The 26,308-nt window shown below is 47.2% G+C and overlaps 1 protein-coding gene across 2 annotated transcripts; it reads right to left on the bottom strand.

The window, feature by feature from the left end:
• Positions 1–117: 117 nt before the first annotated feature.
• sdc4 (syndecan 4) lies at positions 118–26,308 on the bottom strand. 2 transcript variants are annotated; one of them, XM_083660910.1, is made up of 5 exons: positions 26,021–26,308; positions 1,928–2,210; positions 1,609–1,655; positions 555–747; positions 118–281 (listed from the first exon to the last, which is right to left on the bottom strand). In XM_083660910.1, the coding sequence occupies exons 1-5, from the start codon at positions 26,072–26,074 to the stop codon at positions 130–132; spliced, it is 729 nt and encodes a 242-aa protein (XP_083517036.1). In that variant the 5' UTR covers positions 26,075–26,308; the 3' UTR covers positions 118–129. The 2 variants fall into 2 exon arrangements, with proteins under 2 accessions (XP_083517036.1, XP_083517037.1); XM_083660911.1 differs by having other exon boundaries at positions 1,928–2,207.

The following is a 26,308-nucleotide window of genomic DNA, read 5'->3' as shown; positions in this document are numbered from 1 at the left end:
GAGCCGACTGTCCGGCCGGACAACGAGAGAGGAAGAGGAGGTGTGGTTGAGGCACAGTAGGGGGGCCGGGCGAAGGGCGCCCCCGGGCGAGTGGGTGTGATGGGGGGGATGACAGCAAGGGGGGGCGCTCTACGCGTAGATCTCGGTGGTGGGGGCCTTCTTGTAGATGGGCTTCTTGCCCAGGTCGTAGCTGCCCTCGTCCTTCTTCTTCATGCGGTAGATGAGCAGGAGGATGAGGAGCACGGCGAACATCAGGCCCACGGCGCCGCCCGCAATCAGAGCTGCAACACACCAAGGTCATCATCGTTAACCAAGGTCATCGTCGTTAACCAAGGTCATCGTCGTTAACCAAAACCAGGTGTGAAATAACCTGGTGATTTTTTTTTTTTACTGAAATAAAAACAAAAAATATTTCTAATAATAATTCTGCCTCAGAGTGGATCAGATCTTATTTATCAGAACAATAGCAGAAGGTTGATGTCAATGGGACTTAATAGCTGTGGATAGGTCTGCACAATAGATCATTTCAGCATCGTCATCACAATGCTACTGACCTGCGAGGACCTCTGTCTTGTTGAAGATGCTCTCGTCGCTGGCGTGGGACATGAGGACGTTGGAGGGGGTCTCCTCTCCGGGGCCCTGGGGGACCAGGGGGATCTCGTTGTGGTTCTGGACCAGGTCCACCTCGTTGACGGTGGGCCGCACCGGGCGCTCCACGTCTGGGATTTTGTTGTCGTTCGCATCAGGCTGGGGGTGAAGGGAGAGAGAGAGGGCATTTTCATTTACAAGCATTTGATTCAGGGGCGCTGTTGTAAAAGTGCGTCTTGCACACACTCTTCTATGCCTTTGTGAATATAGAGAGCCGCAGGGATGACGTATTTTTGTAGGCAGAATGCGGAAGTCCCGAACTTCCTGGTTCTTCACTGTTTCTGTCTATGGGATTTTTGAATGGGTTTTTGCCACGATGCTTCAAATAAGGTCTCTGGGCAACGCAAGATTAATCAAACGCGAACCAGAGTTCCGTCGGATAATCTTCACACATGAGGACCACTTTCATGAGTTTTGAAGCGTAAATGCGAGCCCTAGAAGTAAAATGCTCGAGCTAAGCTAATCCAGAACTACACACTGTCGCATAGGCTTCCACGTCACGTCAACACTCAACCTGGACTGTTGTTGATGTGTGCACTGATTACCCCGGGCTGAACGGGGCTGAACCAGGTGAGGGAAAGAGAATTTCCGTGTTCGCCCTTTGAAGTGGTGACGTTATTGACGTATATATCCCCATCGACTCAAAAGTGTAGTCTCATTTAGCCGTTTGCTAGCTAGCCGTCCTTTTAACGGCAAGTAAAAGCTTCAAAACTCGTAAAAGTGGTCCTCCTGTGTGAAGATGATATTACTAAACACTGGTTCGCGTTTGATTAAGCCAGCGTTGCCCAGAGTGATTATTAGAAGCATCGCGCCAAAAACCCATTCAAAACTCCCATAGGCGAAAACTGTGAAGAACCAGGACTGTTAGCATCGATGATTTCCGGACTCGTTACTGCGGCTCTCTATTGTTGAGTTCACTCATGAAAGAAAACCAAGACAAAATCTATGGAGATTTCTCACCTTGGCCGACGGCTTGGCGTGCTCTTTTCTGATCGACACAGTTGTTGCTGCGGAAAGGAAAGAGATTTTTTTTTAAATTGACTTTATGAGTAAACACAAGCATATTAATGACAGAGAGAATGGGATGGGATGCACCAAATATATCTACCAACAAGAAACCAAGAACTCACAACAAACTTAACAATATGATAATGCACGAAGAAGCATACCAGATACCACCATAATTGCGAGGTAAACATGTATGATTTGAAAAGTACACAACGTGTTTTTTTTCAAATAGCAGGGTTCCCACACTAAAAGAGTATTTGCGAAGACCCACCTCCGTCACCAGAACCGGAGAAGTTGTCCTCATCCTCGTCGTCGTCAGGCTCGTAGTAGTCCACGTAGTCTTCGTCGTCGTCGCCGAAGACGAAGTCGGATCCGTTCGGAGAGTCTCCGGACGACACGGTGAGGTCATCGCTCTGCGTCACGGTGAGGTCGTCGCCCTGCGTCACGGTGAGGTCATCGTGCTGCGACGTGGTGAGGTCATCGCGCTGCAACGTCGACGTGCCCGCGCTCTGTGTGCTCTTCATGGGCATCCACGTCTCCGTCTCCCTCACCTGCTGGGACACCAGAGGCACAGCGGGGCGGTTAGAGGAGGATACGCTACTCACCAGGGTTGTTGAACATATCGATAGTATTGATAAAGTAATCAATACTAAACATTTTGAAACGGATACAATACTCATTTGCGACAGTATGGATACCAGCAGTGCTTTCTCTTCAGGAAAAAAGAATCAAGCATACGACTGATTTGACCCTTTCTATCATTGGGGGGCATCTCTTGCTTCAACGAGGTAACAGTCGTCTGCTCTGATGACTAGAGAGCAGACTAGAGAGCAGATTTGTATGCCTCTTGATGTGTTGTCAACAGGCTAACAGGTCCTGACAAGATGGCAGACTAAACAGAAGATTGACCCCAAATCATCTCCCTGAAGACGAGCTAGCCTAGCCGCTAGTGTCACTCTAATCACTGTGGAGCTTAAAGGACGAGGCTGGTGTTACTCATGCATTGTTTACCGTCAACAAATCCTATGACAAAGGACATCAGCAATGATTTTGTTTTGCCAACAGATCTCCTCCATGCAGAGCAGTGCTGCACGACCCAGCAGCCAGAGAACGCCAGGAACCATGAAAAAGCCGTCACACAGAGCCCCGCCCACTTTGTCCTCAAACAACTCAACAAGCTGGCTGTCAACACTTTGTGACCTCAGGAAAGTAGATCCGTACGTAGCACCAAAAATAGTCCCGGGCGCAATGATTCCCACCCCACCCCCCCCCCCTCCTATTTGAATTTGATTTGGTAATAATAACTACAACAGCCTGACTTTTCATGGTAACCGTTCATTTAAAAAAAGTCAGTGTAGAAATGTAGCCAGGGGCAAGGGCAAAATGCCCAAAGAAATCTCATAATGCCCCTAAAAACCATGATCAAGATTTCGTTAATATTTAGATCATTTTCTTTTCATTCAATTCATTTCATTTCTATTTCCATCTCTGGAACACACACTCAGAACCTGCAAGCTGGTTGCCACCAGAAGACGAGGAAGAAGAAGACGCTCACGCAAACAGCGCTGTTGTTCACACTACACTTTAGCAACGCTACGCTCCAATTACTTTGTGTAATCTAAAAAAAGTGCCCCCATTTTTTTAGACAGCGGGGGCAAAAGTTGCCCCAAAATATTTTAAAATGTCCGACAGTGTTCAAGGTTAATTCGGGGTTCAAGGCTAAAATCACAAGGTGGGGAAGTGAGAAAGTGAGGGGAGTAGAGCAAACACATTGTTGATGTTCATTTCGTAGGATGTGTTGATGGTAAATAAATAATGCATTAAAAACAAACACTGCCCTTATCTGTTAAGTGAACGAAGAGACGTCATCCTCTTAAATCACATTAGCTTACACTTCATTTCAGGGACCATTTGGCCGCTAAGCAGCGTGAGCGGTGTTAAGCCCACAAACACACACCTCCATCAATCTAATCTAACACACACACACACACACACACACACACACACACAAAATTCAAACTCAATTTCTATTCTGATTCTCGCACAAAATATGTTGAACTTTCAAGGTCTTGATTTGTTCCCTCCAAGGATCCCAGGGCACCCGTGGGATCCCAGGGCACCCGTGGGATCTCAGGGCACCCGTGGGATCTCAGGGCACCCGTGGGATCTCAGGGCACCCGTGGGATCTCAGGGCACCCGTGGGATCTCAGGGCACCCGTGGATCCCAGGGCACCCGTGGATCCCAGGGCACCCGTGGGATCTCCCAGGGCACCCGTGGGATCACCCAGGGCACCCGTGGGAACGCTGGAACTAACACATGAAGACCAGGTGAGTAACTTGACATCCTGATGAAGACATGTTGGTGGGAAATCCACACCAAAGACACATCTGCTAAAGCATGTGGAACTCACTTTGACTGTATGGTATGAAACATCCAGGCTTTATGCATCAGAGAGAGAGAGAGAGAGAGAGAGAGAGAGAGAGAGAGAGAGAGAGAGAGAGAGAGACAGAGAGAGAGAGAGAGAGAGAGAGAGAGAGAGAGATCAGTTCAACAAGACAAGCCGGTTTCAATCAATACTTCCATTTATGAGGAAAAACGAGCCCCCCCAAAACACACTGGGAACACACACACACACACACACACACACACACACACACACACACAGAGCCATGTGACATCGTGAGTTCCCCTCATAATTACTTCCATCCGTCTCTTCTAAGGGGTCTTAATTTTAAGGGCAACTGGTGGCTTTTGTGTGTGTGTGTGTGTGTGTGTGTGTGTGTGTGTGTGTGTGTGTGTGTGTGTGTGTGTGTGTGTGTGTGTGTGTGTGTGTGTGTATGTATGTATGTATGTGTATGTGTGTGTGTGGGGGGGGGGGGGGGGGGGGGGGGGGGACGCCTTGCTGCATTGTTGCTGCAGAGCCTTCAAACGGGGGCGGCCATTTTAATCCTGGCCTCACCGACTCCTGTATGTGTGTGTGTGTGTGCGTGTGCGTGTGCGTGTGTGCGCGCGTGTGCGTGTGTGTGTGTGTCCCGTGAGGCTTTCCCCTCTCCTCTCTCTTTACTCACTCTATTCTATCTCTCAGCTCTTTTCTCTGGAAACTTGTTTCTATGGAAACGTGTTTCTTTTTGACTCTTTTAGTTTGAGTTCTTCTTAGCTTGTGTGGCCTGGTCAACTACACTGCCTAAAAGAAGGCTAGTACACATTGTGTGTACAGTGGAATGCGTGGACGTTTATTTGTGTATTTATTTGTTGGTCCCTATCATGAGGACTGAACCTACATTTCATTCCTACTTAGAATGTTAACCCTGAAAATGCCAGTTTGTTTACATCGGACACTGTTCTTTTTTTACAGTGTAAAAACAAAAAGTGAAAAAACTCTTAGTCATGCAAAAAGCCCTTAGATGCCCTTCTCTGCTCTGTGCATGTAGTAGTAAAATAGCTCCCGCTAGTTAGCTTAGCACAATGGTAGTGGCTAGCCTGCCCATGTTAACACAGGCAAAAATGAGAGAGAGAAAACAACTACAGGAAGAAGAAAAGAAAATCCTTCCATAACCTGACGTCACCTGACGTCATCCAGGGCTCAAACCCTGAGGTGCCGACATGACTCGAGAAGACTGTTTTTAGCCCAGTATCCTCCTCACCTCACATGACTGGAGCACCTGGCTACAGTCAAGCTATTCACACTGTTAGTCTTCCTCTGCTTCATATCACAATACTGCAGCTAGAGCGCCAACCATTCATCCATCGACAGAAAATAACAGACAACTATTTAGATCATCGATTCATCGTTTTGAGTCATTTTTAAAGAAAAAAAAAACAAAATTCTCTGATTCCAGCTTCTTAACTCTTTGACTCTGTGACTCTTTTCTGGTTTCTTTACTCCTCTGTGACAGTAAACTGAATATCTTTGAGTTGTGGACAAAACCAGACATTTGAGGACGTCCTCTTGGACTTTGGGAAACACTGATCAACATTTTTTCACCATTTTCTGACATTTTATAGAGCAAAGAAAATAATCAACAGCTTTCTGGCCCTGTGTGTGTGCGTGCGTGCGTGTGTGTGTGTGTAGGTGTGCGTTTGTGTGCGCGTGTGTGCGTGTGTATAGGTGTGTGTGTGTGGGGTGTTGGGACAGGCCCGTGCTGGGATGGGCCGTGAGTCACATGTTAGGAATCTCCCCCATTCAGAGACAACAGTGTCCGAGTCACGCTCAGTCACTCTGCACACACACACACACACACACACAATGAGTCAAAAAGCATCCGGAGGTCTGAGCCATGACATGGATTAGTATAGTAACACACCGTGTGAAATATCACTCCCGCAGGCAGGGCTGTGTCATTATACTTTCATTCAGGCACTGCCTCCTGGGTATAGAAACAAGCAGCTTTATAGCGGAGCTATCCACCAAACCATGATGCCACTCACTCACACACACACACACACACACAGGATTAATTTCACACAGTTTGTAGGCCTTAATAGCCTGAAGGTGCTATTAAAAATGCTGCAACTTAGACACATCCCTGCTATCCTTTTCACACGAGCTTATGACGAGAAGGTCGTCGGTTCAACGCCCGGGACCGGCAGGATAAATATGAGTGGAGAAAGTGAAAAAGCAGCGCTTGCCCCTCCCTCATTACCACCACTGAGGTGCCCTTGAGCAAGGCCCTTAAGGCCTAAACATGGTCGTCCGTCCGCCTCGAATTGGAGCCGTCTCGCCGTCTGGCGGCGCCAGCGAGCCCCACATGCTCGGACGCCACTACGCCCCCCCCTCCCCCCCCCCCCCCGCGGAAGCTCCGTGTGAAAATGGCGGAGATTGTGTGCCAGGCAGTCTGAATGAAATTGAATGTAACGTTCCCAATTCTATGTATTAAATTCTAAAAAACGACCCTCAACATTTGGGAAGGCTAAGCCACACAACTAGTTGTTATAATCTAACATCATGCTTTGAAAGGCGACTTTACGACGAAGAGCCAGGGCAACGGCCAATCACAACTCTCCTGCAGCTGTCGTCACGCACGTATCGTCGCCGTGAAGTCACATTTTCGAGCAGCCCCCGTCAGCCGACGGCGGCCCCTCCCCGTAGGACGGCGGTCCACCCGCCGTCACACGGGGAGGGCGGGGCGAGGCTCTGACGGACGACCATGTTTAGGCCTTTAACCCCCAACACCGCTCCAGTGGAGCTGCTGACTGGTCAACAGATCAGACTGTGGTTGTTACTGGTCAGCTTCAAGGTGTGAATGTGTGTGTGTGTGAATGTGAACAGGGCGCTCCTGAAAAAGAGAGAGAGAGAGAGCATTGCTCTCAGTGAGACTCGCCCCTGTATAAATAAACTCACTGCTCTACCAGCTCTCCACAGCATGGGAGACAACATCATTATGTTTTGAAGCATCTTGCTGAAGCCACACCGGCAGGCCGGCCTGCTCAGGGATATATTGGGATGATTAGAACAACGCTGACCAGATGACCATTAGTCTCCATCAAATCTCAACAGTATCTCCTCGGTTTCCTCTCTAAGAGCATTGCCAAAACTGCAAGAAAGAAAATATGAAAATGTAGCCATAAAGTTGAGCCAGGATTCCTTCTAAAAACCAAAGTTTAATCCTAATTCTACAACCAGTAGGAATTTCCATTTGGAAGCGACGTAGAAGCTATGGAGTAAAACGATCCCAAAGCACCTCAGCTGCAAAGCACAGAGTCAACACTGTCCAGTCCTCATATCATCTAGAGCCTGATGGCCTTCAGATCCACACGTCTGGCTACGTGCAGCACAGCACAGCACAGTCTGGACCAGGAGGAAACCAAAGAACCAAACCACAGAACCAAACCGCAGCACCTGCTTCAGGTCCAAACTAAAGGAATACAAATGGAGCCGGAGAATAAGAATAAGCTCGGCTTCATTAGAGACATTGGAAACGTAACACAAACCCCAAGGAGCTTCAGAGTAGAAACCCACTTTACGTTTGTAACGTACTTTTTGCAGGTGGGGGAAACACGCCAGGAGGAACTGACTACGATGACACTTCCAACTGAAGTATCAAGTGGTGCTGGCAAACATCTCCGTGTGACTGTGACATGGACACACTTCACCTGTGTGACATGGACACACTTCACCTGTGTGACGTGGACACACTTCACCTGTGTGACATGGACACACTTCACCTGTGTGACATGGACACACTTCACCTGTGTGACATGGACACACTTCACCTGTGTGACGTGGACACACTTCACCTGTGTGACGTGGACACACTTCACCTGTGTGACGTGGACACACTTCACCTGTGTGACGTGGACACACTTCACCTGTGTGACATGGACACACTTCACCTGTGTGACGTGGACACACTTCACCTGTGTGACATGGACACACTTCACCTGTGTGACATGGACACACTTCACCTGTGTGACATGGACACACTTCACCTGTGTGACATGGACACACTTCACCTGTGTGACACGGACACACTTCACCTGTGTGACACGGACACACTTCACCTGTGTGACATGGACACACTTCACCTGTGTGACATGGACACACTTCACCTGTGTGACATGGACACACTTCACCTGTGTGACATGGACACACTTCACCTGTGTGACATGGACACACTTCACCTGTGTGACATGGACACACTTCACCTGTGTGACATGGACACACTTCACCTGTGTGACATGGACACACTTCACCTGTGTGACACGGACACACTTCACCTGTGTGACATGGACACACTTCACCTGTGTGACACGGACACACTTCACCTGTGTGACACGGACACACTTCACCTGTGTGACGTGGACACACTTCACCTGTGTGACGTGGACACACTTCACCTGTGTGACATGGACACACTTCACCTGTGTGACGTGGACACACTTCACCTGTGTGACGTGGACACACTTCACCTGTGTGACGTGGACACACTTCACCTGTGTGACGTGGACACACTTCACCTGTGTGACGTGGACACACTTCACCTGTGTGACATGGACACACTTCACCTGTGTGACATGGACACACTTCGATGTTTCTGTAACAGCAGGCGTCACTTTGATCAAACGATATCTGATGTTGAAACTAAGCTCTTGGTTGACTCCCGGTCTGGAGGCCAGGTGGTGTCTCTGCCAAGGCCACAGATGAGCCGGGCAGAGCATCAGAGCATCAGAGCATCAGAGCATCGGAGCATCAGAGCACCAGAGCACCAGAGCACCAGAGCATCAGAGCACCAGAGCATCAGAGCATCAGAGCATCAGAGCATCAGAGCATCAGAGCATCAGAGCATCAGAGCACCAGAGCATCAGAGCATCAGAGCACCAGGGTTCTTCTGCCTAACGTGCAGCAGCTGATAAGAGCCAGAGCAGAGAGCATCAAACTAAAGGATTTCAGAGATGATGGAGCAAAACAACTTTTTTCTGTTTGTCGTCACGCAGCTCGGCTCCTCTTGTTGTATCAAACCACATTATTACCACGAACCAACAGGAGACTAACTAGACTAACTAACTAACCAACTCACTAACGAGACTAACTAACTAACCAACTCACTAACGAGACTAACGAGAAGCCACAAAACAGACGGCATTTGTTTCATCTAGTGAAATGAATGCATGCAAAGCGGCAAGCCAGAATGTAAATCGAGGGCTGGGTAACTCAACGAAACTGGATCGAAACAGACACGTAGAACCTCTAACCGACTTCATCTTACTCATGTCAATTGATTCAATTAATTAATGTTGATTTGGTTCATACTTTCGCCAATGATTTCATGAACTATCCCCCCGTAAAAAAAAATACTAATGTTGTTCAGTCACGTGCTGCCGCCCCGTTCAGTTTAACATTAGTCTGCGACGTCCAGGCGTTCCCTCAAAGCACGGAGGACGACACGAGTCAAAACACAGAGCTAACAAACAGTCCAGTATGGTACAGACCTTACCAGAGGACTATGAGGGTAGTGTTATGTAAACAGTCCAGTATGGTATAGACCTTACCAGAGGACTATGAGGGTAGTGATATGTAAACAGTCCAGTATGGTATAGACCTTACCAGAGGACTATGAGGGTAGTGTTATGTAAACAGTCCAGTATGGTACAGACCTTACCAGAGGACTATGAGGGTAGTGTTAAGTAAACAGTCCAGTATGGTACAGACCTTACCAGAGGACTATGAGGGTAGTGATAAGTAAACAGTCCAGTATGGTACAGACCTTACCAGAGGACTATGAGGGCAGTGTTTAAAAAAGACTGTATAAACCGTGTAAAGTACAAACGTCTGTATTTTGACACCATGCTCTCCTTGTTTATCCTGCTGATCTGAGCACAGAGGTCGTAGACTTCCCACTTCCCAGTTGTGGTGAATGCAGTGAAAGGCAGTCTGTCAAGGCACCCGCCACCCAGCCTCTGGCTCCGTCTCTTCCATTGAGAGCAAACAATGCCAGTGGAGCCTCAAGAGCATATCAATGACCAAGGTAACGGAGGCTCCGCCTCCAGCAGCCCCCTCCTCTTTATAGCAGGCAAACAATCTGTCCATCTGCCAACACACACAGGCATCTGCTCCATTCACAGCACCAGCCAGCCAGGAGCGTGCACAGCCAGCCAGGAGCGTGCACAGCCAGCCAGCCAGGAGCGTGCACAGCCAGCCAGCCAGGAGCGTGCACAGCCAGCCAGCCAGGAGCGTGCACAGCCAGCCAGCCAGCCAGCCAGCCAGGAGCGTGCACAGCCAGCCAGCCAGGAGCGTGCACAGCCAGCCAGCCAGGAGCGTGCACAGCCAGCCAGGAGCGTGCACAGCCAGCCAGCCAGGAGCGTGCACAGCCAGCCAGCCAGGAGCGTGCACAGCCAGCCAGCCAGGAGCGTGCACAGCCAGCCAGCCAGCAGCGTGCACAACCAGCCAGCAGATTGATTTGATTCAACAGGTTAGAGGAGCTCAAGTCAAAGTTTGATTCAACAGGTTACGGGACATACTCACATACTTCCCTGGAACACGCCCACAAACACACCCACAAAGCCCTGGAACACGCCCACAAACACACCCACAAAGCCCTGGAACACGCCCACAAACACACCCACAAAGCCCTGGAACACGCCCACAAACACACCCACAAAGCCCTGGAACACACCCACAAAGCCCTGGAACACGCCCACAAACACACCCACAAAGCCCTGGAACACACCCACAAAGCCCTGGAACACGCCCACAAAGCCCTGGAACACGCCCACAAAGCCCTGGAACACGCCCACAAAGCCCGCTAAGAGTCGGCAAGTGAAGTCCGGACATTTGGATTGGGTCTTAGCCTCTTCCTTCTCTCACTCAGTGTCCCTCTCTGTCTCTCTCTCTCATCCTGTCTGTCCTCCCTCTCCTCCTCCCAGTGTCTCTCTGTCTCTCTCTCTCACATCCTGTCTGTCCTCCCTCTCCTCCTCCCAGTGTCTCTCTCTGACATCATGTCTGTCCTCCCTCTCCTCCTCCCAGTGTCTCTCTCTGACATCATGTCTGTCCTCCCTCTCCTCCTCCCAGTGTCTCTCTCTCTCACATCCTGTCTGTCCTCCCTCTCCTCCTCCCAGTGTCTCTCTCTCTCTCTCTCATCCTGTCTGTCCTCCCTCTCCTCCTCCCAGTGTCTCTCTCTCTCTCTCTCATCCTGTCTGTCCTCCCTCTCCTCCTCCCAGTGTCTCTCTCTCTCTCTCACACATCCTGTCTGTCCTCCCTCTCCTCCTCCCAGTGTCTCTCTCTCTCTCTCACACATCCTGTCTGTCCTCCCTCTCCTCCTCCCAGTGTCTCTCTCTCTCTCTCACACATCCTGTCTGTCCTCCCTCTCCTCCTCCCAGTGTCTCTCTCTCTCTCTCACATCTGTCCTCCCTCTCCTCCTCCCAGTGTCTCTCTGACATCCTGTCTGTCCTCCCTCTCCTCCTCCTCATGTTAGCTGATACTTGAGCCAGTAGGTTTGCAGCTCTGTGTATTGTGTTGCCTGATCTGCTCGTGGGACGACGCACTCCTGACCTCTGACGTAGCTCCGCCAGGGGGAACGACACACACACACACACACACACACACACACACACACACACACACACACACACACACACACACACACACACACACACACACACACACACACACACACACACACACACACACACACACACACACACACACACACACACGTCTCTCATATCTTGTGCAAAAAGCACAGGTGCCCCTACTGTCCTACACATGGCAACTGGCAGAGCAGCTCCATTGTGGGCCTCATTTGCCCTGATACACCTACAGTAGAGCTGCATGGTGGGCCTCACTGCAACACACACACACACAATACACACACACACAATACACACACACACCTCTCTGCCTTTTGCTCTGACAATTGAGCTCTAGATTCCTTCCACCTACTCCCCGTCTATGTATAGCTGTGTTTCCACCTAGCAGTACCATGTGACCTGCTCTATGGCACCATGTGACCTGCTCTATGCACCATGTGACCTGCTCTATGCACCATGTGACCTGCTCTATGGCATAGGGCTGGCTCGTATGGACCAAATCAAAACATCACTAGATTCTATTTTGGACCAAAGACCTTCTTGATCTCTATTGCAACAGTATTGCAGGCATGACTATCGGTGCTGCTCTTTCACAAAGTATTTACAATGAGATTTCTGATCCAATAATCATCACTAATGTGGACATAATGATGACTCAGTGGGTAAAAGGTAAATAATAGAACAGCTAGAACAGTCTGGTCAGTTCAGAAAATTACATCACTTTACTGTAATATACAGCCTTTAACCCATTGATACCTGATGCAGCATTTGCGTGTATATCCCTCATTTGTGTGCGTATCCCTTTAAGACCACGAACCGCGTTAACGCGGTTCGCGGTCTTAAAGGGATACACACACAAATGCTGCATCAGGCATCAATGGGTTAAAACCAGGAAAAGACAACACTTAGACCATATCACCATACCATGATATCCAAAAACCAAAGCCGATATCTGGTCTCATATCACGATCGATATAATACTAGTAGTCTAGAGAGGGTCTAGAATTTGGGATCTAATTACTGCCCTGTGATGCGCTCTTTGTCATCTGCGCTGTGTTGAGTCAATCAGGAGTCTTTTGTCCTGGATATGACTGGTCAAACATGTCACTTGTGGTTTCAGATAAGGCAGAAAGGGCACAGAGCAGCCAGCTGTGTGACAGACAGACAGACAGACTGTTGATTCAGGCCGCTGATAAGCCTAATTGAGTTTCGATGAGCGCTTCCTGAGGGAGCGTCCCGGGCTCTTTATCGTTAACGACGTTATTGGTCACTTCCTCCTGCCGATGACGCCGTACGTCCGCCATGTCAAATTGGATGATGATTCCGCGCCGCTATTACCAACATGCGTGACGGATGGACAAATAAGCCAGGGGGGCCTGGGGGTCTGATGGAAGAGCCTCGCCTGGGTACAACGTCCCGTCTGCAGAGCCTGTTCTTTGATGCGAGTCCCTGGGGCGAGCATATCTCTGCCTTGGATCAAAGACCTGACAGACCAACAGACTAGACATAAGCCACTGAGGGGGCTTATTAACGGCGATAGCATCGCTATAAAAGGCAGGAAATAACGGGGGAAAAGGGAGGCAAACAGGAAGTCTACAACTAAAATTAAACTATTTTCTGTCGAATAAAATCCGGAAAAAGAAGTTTGAACGTAACTCATGCCAGTAAACGCCAGTAAACGCAGACTATTTATAGGCTACGTTTCAGTACTTTTCAGACACAATAACTTCTATTCATGTCTAGCAGGAGATTAGGCCTACTGTTTGACTCACTCGGGGTCAGTCCCGTTTCAAGTTCACAAGTAGTGTAGCCTTCCACTTAGGCCCGATTTAAAACATGAAAAGAGCCTTTGTCAGTTATTTTGAATTTCTCGAATCCATTTCCTGAATTCAGAAAAGTCACCAGACACAGGCTGGCCCACGTTCGTTTTAAATTTAAGCCCCGACCGGGTTCTTCTTTCAAATAAAGTCGATGTTTAACGAACGCGGTTTAACAGCTCATCTCTTCTCTCATCCTGGTGGTTGATGTTTAACTCCACCCGACCCAAAACAATGTGTGAGCTTAATCCAGCTGAATGTCTCATATTCTGAATAACCGGTAGCACGATATCACACACAAACTCCACAAAGAGTCCCGTTTGTCATAAACCTCTGTTAGGGATCAAATTGCTGCGCCCAAAAACATGTTGACAACACTGACCTTTTTGAGCCCATGTAACTTAGAAGTTCCTTCAACAACATTTAGAACTTCCTTCAACAACATTTGGCAGACGTGAATAACTAACGTGACTTGTGCACTGGAATAACTTAACGTTAGGTGGGCACCGGATTATTGATTTATTGATTGTCTGCGCGAGTCTACCATTATCACAAAGGCCGAGCACCACACCCACCAAGAGGTACAGTAGTGCCAAATAGAAAAAGATCTCTCGTAAGATTCACATTTGTTAACCACTTCCTGATTCCCATCCAAATCAGCAAGCCAAAATCTAACTGTATTTTACGGTTTAATTAATTTAGTCATATCAACTTGTGTATGTTTAGTCTCTGCTCAGACTGTAAAATGATGTTTCATAAAAAGAGAGACTGGTAGCAGAGCTACTAGCGATGCTGCCCAGTTCATATCTATGACAGATTGTATGCGGCTATATGTTGACAATTTTGTTATGGCTGGGGGACCAGTGTTTCTCACAGAATCCAAATGCATTTGTGGCGGTAGGAGGGATGGTCGGGGGCGGGATGGTCCCGGGGAGGGATGGTCCCGGGGGGGGATGGTCCCGGTCCGGGATGGGAGTTGGGGTTACTTTGTGTCATAGATAACATATTACTAAAACATAAACAGTGCTACAGTGTTCTGTTTTTTGCTTGAGCTCATGAAGGCTAACAATGTCCACACACACATAGCTTAGTTATTTAACTTAACTGACACATTCTACATTTTGGTCACCTACACATGACACAACAGGTAGGCTTTAAGACCTGGGGGGGGGATATCAGAGATGACACAACAGGTAGGTTTTAAGACCTGGGGGGGGATATGAGAGCTGACTTTGTGGTGGGCCGCCACATATGTTTCTATGTGTGTGAAACACTGGGGACTGAGGAATGTGTGTGTGTCTCTCTGAGTTGCTGAAGTAGCTCAGACCTTGGCTACACCGTCAGCCAGCCACCACATTCCTCCATTCTCTACCATGGAGCCAAGTGCGCGGACACACACACACACACACACACACACACACACACACACACGACTATTGTTATGGTTCTTCCAGGTTCACTGTTCATATTATGCCTTCAGGCTATGCTAACTGCTATAGTAGTGACCCCAAGCGGGCTGCAAGCTACTTGTCACGGGTCCACACTTGAGCCAGCATGAAAATAGAAAATTCTCAATCTCTACTGATGCACTGCTATAATGGGCACCAGTCATCATCCAGATGCAGCTATGGGCAGGATGTAGGTTGCAGTTTGGTTGTTCAATGAAAGAATTCCCATGGACCGTTCGGTTTCCAGCTTTGAATATTGGGAACAACAACATGCAAAAAAAATAAATCCAAAATTCCCAAACTTAACTTCCCGTGGAAAATCTACCAGAAATGTTGTGCCCCTTTGCAACCCTACTTACTACCAATAGTCTGTCTGTCTGCATGGGAGGCATTTAGGACACATGTAATGTGTAGCTACAGAAAACAGCCTTGGTTACGTTATCGTGCGTTACTGGACATGTAAGTATCTTTCCTACATAATGCTGCTGTATCACACTGCAGCAGTTTTTCTATTCGGATATTTATTTTGTTGAGGAAAAAGGACTTTAAAAAACATTTTAATAAGATTGGTTTTGGTTTTGGTACCTTACATTTTGGCCATGATGCCCCAATAAATTGTGTATATCAAAGGGCAAAGTCAAAAGGACTTAATTCCAGGCCTGGGGCTGGTGAAAAGTGAAAACCATTCAAAAACAAACATTGTATAATATAATTAATACATTGACGTCAGTGAGTGATTAAAACATAATTTCCTTTATTCCCTGAACATTTAGTGTTTGCAGATTTGTGGTTTTTGCCCCCATTCACAACATGTGGCTCTGCTCTGGAGCTGCACTCATTCATTAGTAAGAGAAACGCTGGAACGCTCGAGATAAGACGACCGCACGTTAATCACAGAGGAGTTACTCACAGAGGAGTTAATCACAGGAGTTACACAGAGGAGTTACTCACAGAGGAGTTAATCACAGAGGAGTTAATCACAGAGGAGTTACTCACAGGAGTTACTCACAGAGGAGTTACTCACAGAGGAGTTACTCACAGAGGAGTTAATCACAGAGGAGTTACTCACAGAGGAGTTACTCACAGAGGAGTTACTCACAGAGGAGTTACTCACAGAGGAGTTACTCAGAGGAGTTACTCACAGAGGAGTTACACAGGAGTTACTTACAGAGGAGTTACTCACAGAGGAGTTACTCACAGAGGAGTTACACAGAGGAGTTACACAGAGGAGTTACTCACAGAGGAGTTACTCACAGAGGAGTTACACAGAGGAGTTACTTACAGAGGAGTTACTCACAGAGGAGTTACTCACAGAGGAGTTACTCAGAGGAGTTACTCACAGAGGAGTTACTCACAGAGGAGTTACACAGAGGAGTTACTTACAGAGGAGTTACTCACAGAGGAGTTACTCACAGAGGAGTTACACAGAGGAGTTACACAGAGGAGTTACTCACAGAGGAGTTACTCACAGAGGAGTTAATCACAGAGGAGTTAATCACAGAGGAGTTACTCACAGAGGAGTTACTCAGAGAGGAGTTACTCAGAGAGGAGTTACTCACAGAGGAGTTACTCACAGAGGAGTTACTCACAGAGGAGTTAATCACAGAGGAGTTAATCACAGAGGAGTTAATCACAGAGGAGTTGATCACAGAGGAGTTGATCACAGAGGAGTTACTCACAGAGGAGTTACTCACAGAGGAGTTACTCACAGAGGAGTTACTCACAGCAGAGTTCTGTGGTTCAGCCTCTATTGTGGACAATAGACTTGAGTGAGTGTGGAGCCCACATGGGCTGACTGACTCCGCCATCAGCACTCATGTAGGAACAGAGGTAGACCTCACACAGTGACGCACACACACACACATTGACATTGTGACACATGCACACGTACTACACACACACCCCACATCAAAGAGGTACTGTATTAGTGAGGAGCATTTGTTAACCCTCATACCACCCAACAGCACTCTCTGATCTTTGGTGGCTGAGAGAGAGCGAGAAAGAGAGAGCGAGAGAGCGAGAGAGAGAGAGAGCGAGCGAGCGAGCGAGCGAGAGAGCGAGAGAGAGAGAGAGAGAGAGAGAGAGAGAGAGAGAGAGAGAGAGAGAGAGCGAGAGAGAGCGAGAGAGAGAGAGAGAGAGAGAGAGAATACTTGTATATCTATCTTAGTGAGGACCAATGTCAGTTTTATACCTGGGAAGTGAGGACATTTTGGTCGGTCCTCACACCCCTTCAAAGGGCTGTTTGAAGGTTAAGGCCCTGTTCACACCACAACGTTCCCTGCACACAGTAAAACGGTGTTTAGTTCTCTGGGCCTGAAAACGCACAAAGGTGAAAGGTTGAGTTCAGGCTGCACACGGAGTGGACAGAGATGTGTCCCTCCCCGTCCCACTGACCGTCAGGTCACCACAGAGATGAACCTGTCGTGAGGTCAGCTCACCTACTAATGGCTCCAAGATGGCCGACCGTCGGGTCATCACAGACAACACAGCAGCACAGTTCACTGACCACTGGCCGGGCTGATCAACTGCTGCCGAGATACACGACTGGCTCCAACTGGACAACAGGATCAAAGATCAATATCGATGTAGAAAGACTAAAGCACGTGTGTGTCCAAACTTATGCAACAACTTCCTGATCAATAACACAAAGCCGTGGAGACAGGGTCCAAAATGAACACCAGGCAGCCACCAGTCAAAATGCTGCTCAAATAGGCAAGTGGCTGGTAGATTTGCCCCAAAAAACTGTGGTAATTTATTGAATAGTGAATTTTAAGTTGAACATTCACACTAGCCATCTGGCCGATGGAGAAAAAAGTGAATGTATGGGCTTCAAGTGATTAAATAGCAGTCTGAGCGGTTTGGTGGCAGCATTCAGTTGAATAATTCTCAGAGAGACTAATGTTTGCTCTGGTATTTACTTCATGTCTGTAAATGATCTGTTGCCATGGGGTTTGTTTTTCTGCACTCAAAAATGGTGCTCAATGATGATAGTTCAACGTTTCTAATCAAACTGTGTGACTCGTATAGCGGCGTACTGTATGACCTCATGCTACGTCAAACAAACATGAAACCAGAGCCCAGGTGAACCTTAACATTCAAATGAGGAATATGCCATTTTGACTATTTTCACATAATCATACTCTGCAATTTAATCTAAATATGAATCAATTTTTTTGAAATGGGCCACATGTGTTCTCCTGGGAGGGGGGGGGGATAAATCAGTGCTGGTACTTCCTAAAAGGCGGGATTGAGGTTTGGAATAAGCATCTGTGGAGGATGACCCGAGTGTCCCGGGACGGGACAGGACAGGACAGGACGGGATGGGACGGGACGGGACAGGACGGGACAGGACAGGACAGGACAGGACAGGACGGGACAGGGGCTACGGGGCCCACATCAAATGCTACATCTCCCAGTGGAAACACAAGCGAGCTCAGAGCCGCCAGGCTAAATGCTACATCTCCCAGTGGAGATACAGAGAGGGGCCAGGGCCCCTCTCTGTATCTCCACTGTCCCACCACAAAGCCACCACAGCTTTTCCCCCCAAGAATGTGAGGAGGAGGCCGGGGGAGAGGAGGAGGAGCAGCCTGCGTGTTACTATCCAGGCTGCGTTTCCCAGGCTGTCGCTGTGAAGGAGAAACGTGTTCTCTGTCAGCTTAGGAGGGTTAAAAACACACTCAAGGGGGGTAGCTCTGTGTTCAGGAAACATGAGACCAACGCGGAAGTAACTTGACCGTGCACTCTTTCTAATGGCCAGCGGGGGGCGACTCCACTGGCTGCAAATAAAAGTCAGATTGTACGGAAGTTGGGGAAGTGACCGTACTTCTCGCTTGATTTATGATGTCGGTAAACATTTTCCTGTAACGAGTTGATGTCTCAGTCGCTACTTTGAAGTCTTCTTCAACACAGCATCACTTCTGCCTCCAAATATCCAAGATGGCGACCGTGAAAACGCCCACCTCGAGGCTTCAAAAACGAGTCCACACAAACCAATCATGGGTGCCGTCACGGTCGCTACGCTCATAAATATGACACGATCTAGGATTCAACCAAATGTGTTTTTTCACATGGGGCAGAAAGGATGCAAATATCTAAAAGTGATATAGAACTCCATTAGGTTTACTTCTGCACCAAATCCATTCATCATATAGGCCAGTCGACTGGCAGACTATGCAGCGGTTGAAAGGAGAGACCCCTCTCTCCATCGCAGGCAGGAAGGACAAAAAGCTGGGCCAACATTCCAGCCTCCAAAGGGATTTGATAGACCAGCGGACAGCAATGCAGCGACCATTATTACATCCTACCGATACTATTTATCATGCCCCCCCCCCTCCCTCCCTCTGCTGGCTCTCAGCGCGCGGCCATTCAGCTCAGGCCGTCATGCACAACAAGAGAGGAGAGAAGTTCCAGGACAAAAAAACACACTCATTCTGGTGCAAATGACTGAGGGGCTGCATTCAACAGCAGCAACATTCCAACAGGATAGAGCACACCACGGCTTTAAAGGTTTGCTGCTGGAACATGGATTAGCTCTGGGGCTAAACAGGCTTTTTTTTTTGTTTCTGCCCTGATTAACTAGCACAGTTGCCATCAAAGACACATTCTGGAAATTGAGATAAGACCCCCCCCCCCAAAAAAATAAACAATCTTTTTTAACTTAGGATAGGGTTAGGATAGATTTTTTTTTACTTTCCTCTTCTCAAAGTGAAAACCACGTTGTAACACACGTGCAAGACCGACCCCCCCCCCCTCTCTCTCTCAAAACATCGCCATCAAAATCACTTCTCTAGGCCTATTTTACAATTATGAAATCATTTATGTTACTTACAGTAATTAGGTCTACTTTTGATTTTGATCATTAGTCCTACTTTTATCCATTTCAGCCAAATGATGGAAAATTCTGCAATATTCCATGTTTTACAGTTGATTCAATTTTTATGACCAAATTCCATTATTCCATCTTTTTTTCCCCATTTCGCGGAAATCACATGATACGGCCCTATTGTCATTGCAGCTTCAAGATTCAAGATTCAAGATTCAAGATTTTTATTGTCACTCCATGGTACAAGTACCACGTGTGAAATTCTTGTGCAGTGGACTCCGTTTACGACATAGTACAAATAGGCAACAGCAATAAGTAATAGGCAATAAGAAATAGGCATCAATAAGCAATAAGACAGCAATAAGGCAATAAGAAATAGGCATCTTATAAGCAATAAGACAAGTCGGTGGCTTATACGACAGTGGCATATTCATTGCACATAGGTGCACATGTCATGTGCATACGATTCTCACGTTGCCAGTGATTTAATGGGACAAAGTGAAGGTAAAACGTGTCGCACGCCTCCTACTTATGTCAGAAATAAATAAGGATATAACAAATCAATTCAAACTTAAGTGAAACCGTTTCATTGGTTCATCATAATAAAGCAATCAAAAACAATTCAATCTACACGTTGGATATAAAAATCCACTTTCTAAATTGAAAGTGACTCAACCTGCTTGGTCGTTCCAGACTAGTGCCTTTTATTCCACCCACCAAAAAACAAACAACATATCTCTCCTATCTTCTCACCTTCACCCAGCAGCACTTGGGTCATGAAGGAGATCTTGACTTGCATTCACAGCCATACATGGTCAGAGCGAGCATGCTGAGGTCAGTGGAAGCAGGACTAAAGACAGGGATTTGTTTGAGCCAGTCTATCTGTGACAAACTGATAAGGTGGTGCTAAAGGGCCTGGCTCATATCACACAAATCAAAATGCTCACCGCGCAACAATCTGCTCTCCTACACACAGCCATTGTTCATGACATCACAAATACTGGAGCCAATCCCTGTCCAGTATTGAGCCAATCCATTGTTTGTATGATGTGATTGCCTAGTTATGTTGTAATCTAGAATCTAGATAAGCCTGATTGGTTGCTTTGGAATTTTTAACAAGGCAGAAGAAGGCGAAGTCATTTTAAGGATTTTAACAGCCAGGATAATCAAACTTTGTTGTGTGGGAAACACTATCGGCCACAAATTATTATTATTCAAATTGCTGTCTTTTTATATACATCTTAAAATATATATGACTTTTTAGGGGGGCTTTAAGAAAGAAAATACAAAAATGATCTCGTTCCAGCTTGTTAAAATGTGAATCTTTTCCGGTTGCTTTAGTCTTCTACTATGACAGTACACTGATGATCTTTAGGTTGTGGACTGTTGGGTCAGGACAAGAGAAGACATCGAGGACATCACATCATCTTGGGCTTTGGGGGGGGGGGGGGGGGTGATCGAATTTTTTCCGCCATTTTTGTGACATTTTATAGACGGGGAAATAAGCCGACAGAATGGAAACACTAGTTGGTCGCAGCCCCTCGTTCAAAAGGAAACTTTAAAGGATGGGTTTTCCGTGGGGAATATGAATATATATTAAATCTCACGCCCCTAAGGTTTTCGAATCCGTTGAAATTTTTGAAATTGGAGGTTTACTCACAGAGATATCAACCGAAATCCACTCTGTGTGTGGGGGGGGGTGGTGGGGGGGAGGTGCGGGTGCGGGGACTCGAAATACTACATTTCCCACAATGCACTGGGCTCGCGTGGCCTTCGTTTTTATGCCCACCCCTCAGGCATTTGGCTGATATCAAACTCCAGTAGGTGGCGGTAATGCACATATATGTTTGCCAACCGCCATAAAACTCAAAGAAGAAGAAGAAGAAGGCTTCGACAATAATATATGGAGAGAAGAAGAAATAAATCGAAAATAAATCGAAAATAAATTGCCTCCAAATTGCACCACATTTAAACTGAAGTATATATGTCGGGAGATGTCTTCATAAAAAAAAATTCATGCATTTTAAGGCATTTTCGTAGGAGTTACGCGCATCTGATGTTGTAACTATTTTCTGTAAAAATGTGTAAAAACGGGTACATTGCTCAGCGTTGATTTCGTTACTTCAACCCACCTACTACTAGATGTACAATTTGACGAGCTTTCCAATGCCGCCAGTCCCGTGTCGATTAGTGCTTCCGTTCCCGAGATAATGGTCTCTTTGCAAGGAACTATGGGAAGCTAATATTAGCTACAGCAGGCTAGGCGGTTGGAAAGATGGCTGCCTTTTGGTTTTTGTCAAGGCCTCTGAAGGGGCGTGGAGGACCTCTAGAGGCGGGACCATGGCCAACAACAGTTGTAGTTCATAGGTGCACGACTTCCGCAAGGCGGACTTAGGCCAGATGACGCGAAACGCGTCGGCTGGCCCAAAAAATATGTGAGAGATGCTTGATATCTCTGGGAGTGAAGCTCCAATTTCAAGAATTTCAACGGATTCGAAAACCTTAGGGGCGTGAGATTTAATATATATTCATATTCCCCACGGAAAACCCATCCTTTAAGTGAAATGACATTGATTTAGATTATAGCATTACAGGCCAATAAAGCATGAACTAGCCCACAGGAAATGATATGATAAGCCTGCTGGCACACACCCACCCGCAGCCCATCAGTTAGGCCAACTGACAACAAAGCCCGTCCAATCACAATACATTCCAATCATGCCTGTGGCATCAGAAAGCCCTTCTCCATCTGGGAGCATTTTGTACGGCGGGCCGGCAGAACATTGTATCGATTAGCTGGGAACGTCAAGCCCACATTCCAATAACGACCTCAGTGGGAGGAGAGGAGAAAAGACTGGAGAGGAGGAGAGAGAGAGATATAAAGAGAGAGAGAGAGAGAAATAAAGAGAGAGAGGGGGGGGGGGGCTTGAGCAGAGCTAAGCAGCCATCAAAGGAAAGTCAAGCTAAACCAAAAGGGGGAAAAGTTGCCATGCCCTACCTAGGAATGACAAGTGATCAGAGAGAGAGAGAGAGAGAGAGAGACAGAGAGAGAGAGACAGAGAGAGAGAGAGAGAGAGAGAGAGAGAGAGAGAGAGAGAGAGAGAGAGACAGAGAGAGAGAGAGAGAGAGAGAGAGAGAGAGAGAGCAACAGTCTGCAAAAATAGAAAGATGGAAAGAGTCAGACAAGAGAAGCACGTAGGAAATTTATAGAAATAGTTTTGGGGCAATCTGCCCCCTTTCGCATTTACAACATTTTGGGGGCACTTAAAAATTTAATTATTGCATAAAGTTGCTAAAGTGTAGTGTGAACAACAGCACTGTTTGTTTGTTTGTGTGCGTGTTCTTCTTCATCATCGTCTTCTGTGCTGAGTGTGGTTTACAGATGCAAATGGAATTTTAAATGAATTGAATGAAAAGAAAGTTGAAACCGGTCAAGCACCAAGGCACCAAATAGATTCAAATCTAGCACACACAAAAATCAATTGCGTTCGTCCACTAATCAGAAGGTTGGTGGTTCGATCCCCGGCTCCTCCGGTCCCTGGGCAAGACACTGAACCCCAAATTGCTCCTGATGGCTGTGCCAGCACCCTGCGTGGCAGCTGGCCGCCCTCGGTGTGTGAATGGGTGAATGTAGGCTCATAGTAAAGCGCTTTGGATAAAAGCGCTATATAAATGCAGTCCATTTACCATTTTACTACTGATTTTGTAATGATACTAACTAAGCTGGTTGAAATCAACCGATTGGCTTTTCTCAGCATAGAAACAACTTCAGATTCTCAGTGAGTCTTGTGTTGTTGTTGTTGTTGTTGTTGTTGTTGACAAAACACAAAAGACATTTTGAATGAGGAGTTGCACATGCTGTCAGTGGGAAAGCAGTAGGTGATCTGATGAGAGGCGTCCGGCATGTCCCTTATTAAAAGGCCCCAGGGCCCTATTGAGACCCCTCCAAGTGTGCACAATCCCCCAGAGGGCCGGTCAAGGTCACCAAAGGTCACATTCCATAAGCCAGGGGGAGGGGGGAGATGAGACAGAGCGAGCAGGGAGAAGCTACAGACCAGGTGGAGAAGAGGAGACAGAGCAGACAGGGAGAAGCTACAGACCAGGTGGAGAAGATGAGACAGAGCGAGCAGGGAGAAGCTACAGGCAAGTTTGAGAAGATGAAACAGAGCAGACAGGGAGAAGCTACAGTCCAGGTGGAGAAGATGAGACAGAGCGAGCAGAGAGAAGCTACAGACCAGGTGGAGAAGATGAGACAGAGCAAGCAGAGAGAAGCTACAGGCCAGGTGGAGAAGATGAGACAGAGCGAGCAGAGAGAAGCTACAGGCAAGTTTGAGAAGATGAGACAGAGCGGGCAGGGAGAAGCTACATGGTTTTGAGGAATGTAACAGACTGTGTGTGTTGGGTTGGATGGCGACTCACTTTCGAACACTAAACACGCTGGTGGAAATAAGTAGGGTTGCAACTAAGGATTATTGTCATTCTTCATTTGTCAAGCTGATTTTCAAGTATATGGAACTAGCTGTTGGCGGGCAAGGCTCCAAGTCTAGGCTGACGCACAAGTATGTTATCCGCTTTAGTGCAGCTCGTGTGTCTGCTTCCATCAGGGGACATTTCAATGTGTCGCAGTATAGTACACAGTACGTCACACTGAAGTCAACACTCCTCTCTCTCCAGTCAGTACGTCACACTGAAGTCACCACTCCTCTCTCATCTAAAACTACAGGTGTGGGCCTACAGTCTGGGACATGGTAAAAACACAGCCAGGATGTGTCATTTCAACATTTTTGATGATTTATTTATAGCCTCAGAAACAACAACAAGACTGAAGATGGAAGGAACTGCTTTTCCAAACAGCCAGAGGGAAAACTCACACACTGGGAGGTTTTAAAAAGACCCGCCCAAAGGGACAAGAATAACTGTTTATCTTACATCAGTACTAAGCTATTTGCGGCATGCACAAGATTCCAGATTTACAAGCTTCCAGAGAGGATCTGAAGAGAACCGGTGTCAAACCTGGTCTAAATCTAACCTTTTTCGTAAAACGTGTCTGAGTAGTGTGTCCTAAATACACGCCTATGCAGAAATGTACCCAAACCTGAAGCTAGTTTGGCTGACCGGTAAGACACTGTGTTTTAGGCCCTTTCTACCAGATTAACACTCAACCCACCATCTGCACTGACGACCAGGCTCCCACCCCCCAGGGCCAGGGTGTGTGTGTGTGTGTGTGTGTGTGTGTGTGTGTGTGTCACTGTGTGGGTGGCATCTAGTCTGCCCCCATTACCATTCCATGTCAGCCACCCTCCCCCTCCCACACACACACACACACACACACACACACACACACCAACACAGCTCTGTAAGTTACACACACACAGGTTACATGTAACAATCACATGGCCTGAAGAGACATGTCAATGCTGGGCTTCAGTGGAGACGTAACAACAACAACAATGCATGTGAGCAGATCATGTGGAGGGGAAACACTAATAATAGGGAGTGTTAACACACACATTCTGTTGACATTTTAAGTCAGCCTTGTTGCTTCTCATAAGAGAGCAGATACATTTCAGCATCACTTCATTTGAAGGGAAGAGAAGAGATGATGTTGAGGAAAGACTTGAGGGTGTCACGGTAACTATCTCTCCATCTGCAGTGTCAACAAATCAAGACTGTAATAGTATCGGGTGTGTGTGTGTGTGGGGGGGGGGGGGGTTGACATCTGTATGGTCACCTTTGCGTTATCTGCTGATCAAAAAGACTCATCCATGTCAAAAGAGCTGCCCAAGTGGCCCAGTGATAGGCCCATCAGAGCCAGGCCAGGCCAGGCCAGGCCAGGCCGCCCCCATCTGGGCCCCATACTGGATAATAGCTCAGACTAGCTCACGTTATGCCTCTGCGCGTCCCTCTCCAACACCAACAAACACTCACTGGACTCCAGCCTCCAAACTAGCCACTGAAGCTAGCTGGCTAACACAAGAATAAGGGAGGCTCATTTTCTAACTAAGCCACCTCTGTAAACGTAACACTAGTTACTCAGCAAAGGTAACGTTATAGTATATAACAGTAGTAACATGAGTTACTCGGCAAGGTAATGTTACAGTATTAGTTACTCAAGAGAATGTAACGTTACAGCACTAAACACTAGTAGTTAACCAACCCGACCGACTGGAAACTCGTCGGTTAAAATGTTGTTGTCAAAGTTTAAAGTCAAGCTTGGAAAAAGGTGATAAATGTTTGGGAAACAACTTACCGACTCTGAATGAACGGAGGCGAATAAAAACAACACGAGGCACACTTTGAGCATGGCTGTCCTTATAGAGTACAACGCCTTGAAATGTTGAAAATGTAAAAGAGGTTGATAGTTGAGTTTGATAGCGTTGAGGACGTCAGGTAAGGCTTTTTAGGTACAGGAGTCTTCTTTCCAACAGGTCCAGAAAATCAAAAGTTCTCTCTGTGTCTGTGTCCCACCTGATCACCTTGAGTTTGGCTCGTAAACGCTGTAAAGTTAAATCCTTTCTCTCGGATTACTGATCCACAC

Source organism: Poromitra crassiceps (assembly GCF_964638095.1).
Source record: "Poromitra crassiceps genome assembly, chromosome: 25".
Taxonomy (NCBI): Eukaryota; Metazoa; Chordata; class Actinopteri; order Beryciformes; family Melamphaidae; genus Poromitra; species Poromitra crassiceps.
Note: the sequence above shows the minus strand (reverse complement) of the source record. Positions and strands in the feature narration are given on the sequence as shown.